This window comes from Gymnoscopelus microlampas (genome assembly GCF_963454915.1).
Source record: "Gymnoscopelus microlampas genome assembly, chromosome: 10".
Taxonomy (NCBI): Eukaryota; Metazoa; Chordata; class Actinopteri; order Myctophiformes; family Myctophidae; genus Gymnoscopelus; species Gymnoscopelus microlampas.
The window spans coordinates 26554242-26564020 of record NC_139947.1 but is presented as its reverse complement, the minus strand read 5'-3'; the positions used below and the strand labels follow the sequence as shown (position 1 = coordinate 26564020).

General features: G+C 43.0%; 1 protein-coding gene across 1 annotated transcript in view; it reads right to left on the bottom strand.

Moving 5' to 3' along the window:
- Positions 1–2756: 2756 nt before the first annotated feature.
- The window catches only part of LOC311054165 (V-type proton ATPase subunit S1-like), a gene marked incomplete at both ends in the record, with an annotated part of 71658 nt that continues 64635 nt past the window's right edge, over positions 2757–9779 (bottom strand). The window contains 4 exons of the mRNA XM_084070044.1: positions 2757–2993; positions 5136–5379; positions 6995–7045; positions 7508–7746. Of these exons, the coding sequence (XP_083926170.1) occupies positions 2757–2993; positions 5136–5379; positions 6995–7045; positions 7508–7746 (771 nt within the window). The remainder of the gene's footprint in view (positions 2994–5135; positions 5380–6994; positions 7046–7507; positions 7747–9779) is intronic.

The following is a 9779-nucleotide window of genomic DNA, read 5'->3' as shown; positions in this document are numbered from 1 at the left end:
GCACTGGCACTGGCAGTGACTGCTCTACACACGGGGGGAATTGACGATGACTTACTTGGGGGGCAGTGGAAAAAGTATCCCCATTTGGAACCTCTCCCTCCGCTGTATAGCTGCGGGATGAGGTCCCACTGCGTCGGGGGGCCGGCAGGTGACAACAGCGGCGAAAATTTTCCAATGTGCATGATTGTTAACTTTTTCCAAAAAATGTTTTACAGACGGGTTGAAACAAGCGTTTAAATCGCAGCCTGTGACTTGTTTTCCCAATGCAATCTTACGGGAGCAATACAGCGCATGTGGACGGGGGATGACTGGCCACAGGCTGACTAAAAAGGCTATTTAAACACTTGTTTACAACCCGTCTGTAAACATTTCTTGGCTGCTAAATTTAAAACATCTGAGAGCAGGGGGGGCTGACCTTTACTTTTTGGATATGACGTGCGGAAAAAGGTAAGAATCATGCTTAGTGGCCAGTTTTCGCCGGTGTCGTCACCTGCCGGCACCACCCGACGCAGTGGAACCTCATCTGGGAGGGAGAGGTTCCTATTGGATCTATGGAAAAAGCTGTTCAAAAAGAAGATTATACATGATGAAAATTTCTGTATGATAAACAAAGAATAAAATAACCAGTTCAATCAAAACATTCCAAAAAGCACGACCATATTACAACACAAGTGATAATGTCAATACACCATTTCCTCTGAATACCATTTATTGTTCAATCTACAACAGTTGGTCCATGGACAGACCGCCTCCACTCATTTCATAGTTTGTAGGATACATTTATGACCAAAGAACACATTTCACACTGCTACAGATTGACAGAACTGCCATATCGAATGTTAAGATATCTATTTACTGTCATGCTGAGTGTTTTTTTTTATTATTTTTTTTACCAGTAATGGTGACTTACTGATGCTGTAACTGCTGCTAGTGTGATTTCTGGGATAATAATGACCTCTATATGTTCCGGAGGGCGGACGGCATTCCATAGTAATTGTCCTTCTATGGTAGGAGTTTGTACTGTAATTTACAGTTAAGAACTGGACAACATTGTCTGGCCCAGTTCAAGACAAATATAAGACAGACAGTGTAATATGTTAATACTTTTTGTAGAAAATCATCATATGCATTTGATACTTTCACCAATCCTCATAGCACAATGTCTTACTTTGTTCCTATGTTTATTAGTTTGTGCAATATCTGAAGATAGTAAACAGCTATGATCATATAGAGATCTTAATGTTATCTACAGCTTTTGTATATCCTTTTGGTTATGAGGATTAGCATAGTCGTCCTGTATCTAATAGTATTTCATGATTACATTGTAATATAAAAAAGAAGACCTCCGCAAGAATGACACGTCTGTACATGGATGTGTTTTTCGTTTTTTTTTTTTTTACATTGCTGTAATGTCTAGCTTTCACGCTCGACCTCGTCACACGCGCTCCCGTCTTTCATTCACCATGTGTCATGGCAACTCCTTTTGTACAGCTTCACTTTGGCAGTCAAAACCCAGTGATGTGGAGGGGGAGGACCACGTCCTCCCCCAAACGTCCTTAAACGTTCCGACTCTCAGAGTCATGTCATCCTTTCAGACCCGCATTTATTATTACCCTCCTTTCCTTTCCTCCTCGCCCTCATAACGGGCCGTCTTGTGCAGCATAGGTCCTTGTTTTAGTCTTTTAGAGTTTGTTTGTTAGCGCTTTTTTACGACGCTAACGAGTGTTGTGCTAGTTTTGGAGAACCCCACCCTCCTCCCACCACGTTCCCCCTTGTCTGGCTGGTCTGTAAAAGGCCGTTTTCACAGTTAAGTCCCAAGCAGCAGTCTTGTCCAAGTTTTTTTTTAGGGTGAGAGGTCCCCAGGGGGCTCTGAAGGGCCAATAGCGCTGGTCCTTTCACTCCAGCCAGGTGCTAGAACATTCCGTTGACGCTCAAAAAGCTTTTTCCCTTTGCTAAAGCCCTCGACTACTTTATGCCAGATCTTATTATTTCAAGCTGCAACTCATGCAAGTCCCCACGATACCAAACGATATTAGGAGACACTGTGATAGCCCAGGTAGATCAACTTATCAGAGCATGCAGCTAATACGGCTACTTCAGCTTATAAAAAATTGGCTGTTTTTAAATATATATTCCTTGCAGCGGATATCGGAAGAAATACACTGTAGTGAAAGCTGGAAAGGTGTGTGTGTGTGATGTGTGTGTGTGTTGGAAAGAAGCTTTGTAAATATGACACTCATGAGCCATGTAACACAGAAGTCTAACCAGGAAACATCAGATGTTTAGCGGTATTAGCTACAGTGGCTATAGCTTTGTTGAGGTTTTTCTAACACCTGGCGGGGGTAAAAAAAAAGGCTTGAATATGCCGTCGTTGCCCCTTCAGGGCCCCCAGGGCCGCCCTTATTGACCTTTGACACAAGGATCACGAACCGCCTCTGAGGGTAAGAGGACGAAACATCCAGTAGCCGTGTACAAAAACATGGATGCTAAAGATGCAGGCCGATGAAGAGATAAGAAAAAGTATCCAAGCACAGTCCTCGTTTTTAGTAGATAACACTTAATAGATGGTTTCATATGAACAGGCAAAAATGTTTATTCGATGTCATTTCGTGAACACGTATCTGTCGAGGATACTTTTTTTTCCTCTTCCATTCCACTTTGGCCCCTCGGTTCCCCTTTTGCTTTCTCTCTCTCTCTCTCTCCCTCTCTCTCCCCACCGTCTGTCTCCTCCGTCTCTCTACCCTCCCCTCCTTCCTTCACAGGCTGTTCTTGTCCGGCAGTTCGGCCTCTGGACTGCGGGGGAAGTAGACGGTGGCTTTGTGTTCCTCGTAGCGGTCAATGTGCTTGAGGTGGACCACCATGTGCAGGGCGTACGCCAGCACCAGCAGGAGGATCAGGGAGGTCACCAGGCCCATCAGGATGGCCGGGGTCAGGAACGTGGCGCAGTCGCTGGGCGACGCAAACTTGTCGGACTGCACGTTGAAGGCCTGGATCTGTAGAGGAGAGGAGAGGAGAGGGAAAGACGTGGTTAGCCTGAACTGAAGAGCACAATGGGATCTAGTTCAGCTATTTTCATTACTGTGATGAGTTACTTAGTGTAACTGGTTGCATCTTTGTGTTGTAATCCAGTGGTTCTCAAACTTTTTCATGTCAAGGACCCCCAAATTGACACTTATTAGCCCGCAGACCCCCATTTGAAAAGATATGCCAGGGACCCCCCATAAGAGAAGATTTTTACAGCTCTAGCAGTGATTCTCAACCATTTTAATTTCAAGGACCTCCAGTTTGACATGCATTGGGCTACGGACCCCCATTTAATGGCATTTATATGCCTGGGACCCCAATTTATATTGTAAAATCAATGTTAAATTTAACTCTGAGAGTGTACAAATGGAACCAAATGGACCCGTTAGGGTCCATTTGGTTCCCTAACGGGTCCATTTGGTTCCATTTGTACGCTCTCAGAGTTACAGACCCATAAGGGTCCATTTGGTTCCTACCCATCATTTAGCTGGGGACCCCCTGGAACCCCCTCAAGTACCCCTGGGGGTCCCCGGACCCCACTTTGAGAACCAATGTTGTAATCAGCTGCAGCTGTTGAGGCCGTGCTCAAACATACGGACGGACGGACGGACGGACGGACGGACTGGACTGGACAGACACACACAAGGTCAAGTGTTTTTGAGTGGCTGCGGCACCACTCAAAAATATATATATTTTGAGAAATGTTTGGATTTGTTTTAAAGGGATAGTTTACCCCCAAAATGACCTTTTTCTATCGATTAGTCACCCCATTCAAAACATATTCTTTTGGGGTGAACTACTGTCTCCCTTTAAACTTATGAAAGATTGTGGGAAAGAAATTGAGAATGTTTTTTAAAATGTTTTGAATCAATAATAATCAAAAACTAAATGTAGCAAACGAAAAATAAAGGGATATTTCCTCGCAAACCCATTCAAATTGGTCCGAGACGCAAAAATGGGTGGCCCAGTGATAAACTGATATACAGTAATGTACAGTGTTGCATTGCTGATTTGGTATGTGGTTGCACTCTATTTTAATGACGTCACGCGCACGTCACTTAACACCTACACTACAGGTCACACAATGGACAATTGATATGCATCTAGGCTCATTCCTATGTTAATCCTATGTTAATTCATTGCTGGTGTGACAACCGGCGGTCGGCAGCCTTTGTTAACTTTGTTGAGGTGTGAATTTAACGTTGTTTTAAAGGGACTACACCATGAATTTTAACTTTATCTTCTTTTTTGTGTGTTTTTGGTCTCCCCTACTTCTCTTCTATCCCCAAAAATACCCCAGTTTGAACACTCAGGCTTTCACAGCAAATCTGGGGTTTTCTGTAAATTGGTCTCAAAACAGGCCAAACTGATTTGTACCCTGACGTGACTTTTTTTTTTTTTTTTTTTTTACTTTTTCCACACAGAACCAGGAGATAACATGCATACAAACTGGCTCAAAAGCGCCGCGTGCCAAACAGGACAATGTGGTATTGCAGGTGAAAGTGCTTTATAAGCCAGAGAGAAGTTAGTTGGAATGAGTATATCTGAGGCTTGATTTAGGCTCAAACCGTTTGAAAAACGTTTGAGGGACATAAACAATATGATATTAAATATTATTATAAATTCATGGTGTAGATCCTTTAACCCATTAAGACCTGGAACTGTGTAATTTTTAGATTTGAGCAAAAAAGCATTATTTTACACTTTGGGCTATTCAAAAATAGCAGATATACAAGCTCATAGCGCGGCACCGAGTGCCGCGCTATGAGCTTGTAGATCTGCTATTTTTGAAAAATCGTGAAAATGTGTGCAAATCTTTGAATATATATATATTTTTAAAGCAAACATTTTTAACTCAAATCTTTGCTTCTGGGGGGTCCCTGGAACAACATATTTTGATGGAGGTCGGCGGCCAAATACATATCATTTTGGGGGTCCTTGACATGAAAAAGATTGAGCACCACTGATATAGAAACATACGTTTTTCAGAATACTGTTGAGATTTAGGAGACATGTAGAATCGGCTTCAGGTCTCAATGGGTTAAACCTATGTATGTTCTTGCACAGCGTGTTAGGCCGTCCCATGAGCAATGCAACCCCCGGTAATGTACCTGGAAGTCAGTGAAGGTGATGTGCCAGTTAGCAGACGTGTCGGTGTGGGCGCTGGGCACCAGAAGGGTGTCGTATTTGTGCAGGCTGCTGACGTGCTGACAGTGGTACGAGGAGGTGGCGGGGGCGTAGACCTCGCTGGCGTTGAACGTGGCCTCCTGGGTCCAGTTGTAGTGGATGTGAACGCTGTCCAAGGTGAACCAGTTCTGACCCGCCGCCTCGTAGAAGGTGTTGGACATCTGGAGCCTATATGGTGGGTACAGAGGCAGTGGTGTAAAGTAACTAAGTACATTTACTCGAGTAACAATTTTGAGGTATTTTTTATTTTACTGGAGTATTTCCAATTTTCAGTACTTTTACTTGTACTCCACTACCATCTCAGAGGCAAATATTGTACTTTTACTCCACTACGATTATTTGAAAACTTAAGTTACTAGTTACTTTTCAGATATAAATTATGATATTACAAAACATACATTAACCACTTTAGCTTTATTTTATACATAGACTATTTGAAAATAGCTGATCTACAAGCTCACAACGCGTCGCATCGCGACGCGTTGTGAGCTTGTAGATCAGCTATTTTCAGATATTTTAGAACTTTTAATTTTGGTACTTTAAGTACATTTTGATGCCAATACTTTTGTACTTTTACTGAAGTAAATTTTGAATTCTGGACTTATACTTGTAACAGAGTATTTCTACATTGCAGTATTGATGCTTTTACTTAAGTAAAATATTTGGGTACTTTTTCCACCACCTGACAGAGGATATAGAGTTAAAGGGATAGTTCACCTAAAACTTCAACTTTTTTTCTATCGATTAGTCACCCCATGGACACTTGAATTCATGGATATTTTTGGGTTTTTTTTGTCGCATTCCTAAGCCAATAATTTCGGAACCGCTGCCGGGCATCAAATTATTGGCTTTAGAATGCGACAAAAACAAAGAAAAATCCATGAATTCAAGTCTCCATGGGGTGGAAAAAAGTAATTTTGGGGGTGAACTATCCCTTTAAGCCTACAGTAGTTCAGACAACTGATTTTTCGACGAGATTAAAACATTTTAGGCCAGTTTTTATATAACATATTTTTGGGGACTTTTCTGCCTCTGCCTTTATTAGAGAGCAACCCGATCTCACACATCTTAGTATACATTGCATGGAGGTGTCATTCCGTGCATAGACAACTGGAAAATCCGTGCATAGCCGCCTCACATCTCCCCCATTGTGACTAAAGCATTTCGGAGGCACGCAGTCTCAAGGGAACTGGAGCCACGTAAGGGACCAAGCGAGCGAGTTGCCGTCCCGAACGTTGCGACGTTCCCTTGAGACTACTCAGCGCCATTTGAGTTATGTACCGATAGGCACAGAATCGTAAATGTTCTTGTGGGGACTGCTCTGCTTCCGCTTTTTTCCGGGTTGCAACTGCTTACGCGCACCGTGGGACTCGGCGTACATATGCATGGATTTTCTGGGTTTTCTAGGCGGCTATGCACGGAATGAGGTGCACTGGGTCTGTGCAATGTATACTAAATTCTGTGAGATCAGGCTGTATAGAGACAGGAAACAGGGAGAGAGACAGGGAATGACATGCAGCCAAATCGGGAATTGAACCCGGGAACGTGCTGTCAGGCACCAAAGCCTATGTGGTGGGCGCCTTAACCACTTGGCCATCAGCACCCCCCCCAAAAGCACAACTTATACTTTGAAAATAGCTGATCTACAAGCTCTACAATGCATCATGGATGTGATGCGTTGTGAGCTTGTAGATCTGCTGTTTTCGGTGTGTGACGTCGAAAGAGGTCTGATAGATATGATGGTGTGTGTGGATTACAGAGATGATAAGACAGATGTTTGTACCTGATGACTAGTCCTCGCAAATCTTCAACATCGCCAAACATTAAAGAAAGCCTGTGAAACGACAAAACAACATTATAGTCAAATGTGTTATTATTATATTTAAGTGAGTAATGCCTTTAACCCAGTGGTTCTCAACCAGTGGTCCTTGAGGGGGTTCCAGGGGGTCCCCTGACAAATTAACAGTTAGGAACCAAATTGACCCTTGTGCGTCTGTAACTCTGAGAGTGTACAAACGGAACCAAATGGACGCTAACGGGTCCATTTGGTTCCATTTGTACACTCTGTGACATAGCTGTTTACACGATGCTGTACCACCTCCAACTGTACATACTTTACCCAGTTTATTTTTAAAATTAGCACTTGCTTTGGCAATGTTTTCTCATGCCAATAAAAAGCTCCTTTGCTTTTAATTGAGATGAATTTGTATATTTTCTATATTGTTGTGTAGTAGTTTTTTGTTGCATGCGTCAATAAAAAGCATTCAATCAAAAAAACAAACTCGGACGGACTCACGTAGCTTTCTCCTTGGTGCAGATGGAGCCCTTGGTGTCCACGGGGGAATTGGGGCTGAAGACCCTCTCGGTCAGGTCGATGAAGGTGTGGTTTCTGTAGCGGATAGCCAGGCGCTTGGCCTTGAACAGAATGCAGGTCTTCCCATTGTAGGATACGCTGAGCGGGCCGTAGGGCCCCATCAACGACTGGAGCAGCTTCCTCTTGCTGTGGGGCATGCTGGTCTGGTGCCAACCAAACGGCTGCAGAGAGAGATGTACAGAGGATTGAGTACAACAGTGAAACCTCACCAGAATACAAGAAAAAAGCTCTCAAGAGGGGCTTTTGCACACTTGTATTTCTAAGCTCTGGGCTAAAGCGAACCCTATAGGCTACTATACAGCAAGCCCAGGCTATAGCTTTACCCAGTGGTTTTCAACCTTTTTCATACCAATTGGACCCCTAAACTGATATACGTTTGGCCGCGGACCCCCATTTGAAAATGTTTTGTGCCAGGGACCCCTCCAGAAGCAAAGATATCAGTTACTTTTCGCTTTAAAAAATATAAATATTCAAAGATATATGCACACTTTTTCAAGGTTTTTCAAAAATAGCAGATCTACAAGCTTGTAGATCTGCTATTTTTGAACAGCCAAAGCTAAGTGGTTAAAAATGATTGTGACGCTATTAACACATTTTGCTGGGGACCCCCTGGTACTCCCTCAAGGACCACTGGTGGTCCCCGGACCACTGGTTGAAAACCACTGGCTTAACCTTGTTTCACACTTTGTATTCATTGACCCAGGCATAGGATTCAGTTGGAAATCAGAAGCCCATAGCGTTAATGTCTTTAGAACAGCGGTTCTCAAAGTGGGGTCCGGGGACCCCCGGGGGTCCTTTGAGGGGGGGTTCCAGCGGATCCCCAGTGAAATGAGTAAAACAAATGCATAAAAATCAGTTTAACCACTTTCACCCTATAGGCTATTTGAAAATAAATGATCTACAGTATATCTATCTTCTTTTTTCCGGGTCCATGGCCAAATACAAAACAAGCAACTACACTTTAGTAACAGGCCCAAAAAAACAGCAACTACCAATATTTACAAGCAACTTTGCAGAAAATAAAACACCCAAAGTCGCTTATAATAAGCAGACATGACAACACTGCTGATGCCTGGTACAGACAGCAGCATAAAGAGCAGCTGTGTGACATTCTCTGAGTGTCCTCTAGAGGGCGATCATAGATTTACTTTAAAGAGAATAGGCTCTGTGCATAACAGTAGTCCTACTGGTTTTCCAGAAGGTGGTATATACTGTATACCCATATAGTTTCCCATATAGCTTTGTTTTATTGGCTTGACGGCAGATTTGAACTGGAAACAACATATAACACCTTTAGTGTTCAAATCTGCTGCTGAGCCTATTAGTGGAGCTGCTAAGAGAAAAATCGTTCACTTTGTGATGCAAGCATGAAATTTGGTACATTTACTCTTCAAACCCCACTCTTTTCAAAAATACCGCTGGCCACGCAAAATTCCAAAATGGCGGCCCACAAATCCAAGATGTCTGTCCAAAAGTTAGGGTTTTCCTTTATAACTCGAAATGTATTGGTTTTAAGCACCATAAATGTATTAAAGTTGAATATAGATTTGGGCATTGCGGATATTTTGGTACCAGGTACATGTCTGTATCTATTACGGTTCTTGAGATACAGCATATAGGTACTTTTACAGACTCAGGAGAGTAAGAAATGTGTAACATTGATTGTTAATAAGTGAATATGGTGATATTTGGTGTTATTTTCATCCGCGTCCAAGATGGCTGCCGTTAACTTGAAGTAATCATATCTTAGCAACTATGATACTTTTTTTTTGGCGTGCATGTTTTTTGGTCTATGAATCCAATGGGGCCATTGCAGTACAGAATTTAGACGTTGATAAAAGTGGATATTTTTGTACCTAGTGCATGTCTATATTATTGCGGTTCTTGAGATACAGCTTATAGGTTCTTTTACGGAATCGGGAGAGCATAAAAAAGAGGTTTGAGTTACACCTCACAGTTGCAACTGCACAGAGCTGTACACATGAGACGCAGTTTATAGCACTTGTACCTGCCACGACAGCCACATTTACAGCCACATTTGGTAAGCTGTTCGCACGTCTTGGCTATTGGAGAGTTGGCTGTCCAGAAGACCTGCCATTCCTCACCAACCTTCTGCCATCCCCAGTCTGCAGGGTCCTCTGCTCCTGGCTGACACTGGGTTGCCTGGGCCCACACACAACCAGCCTGGTAGGCA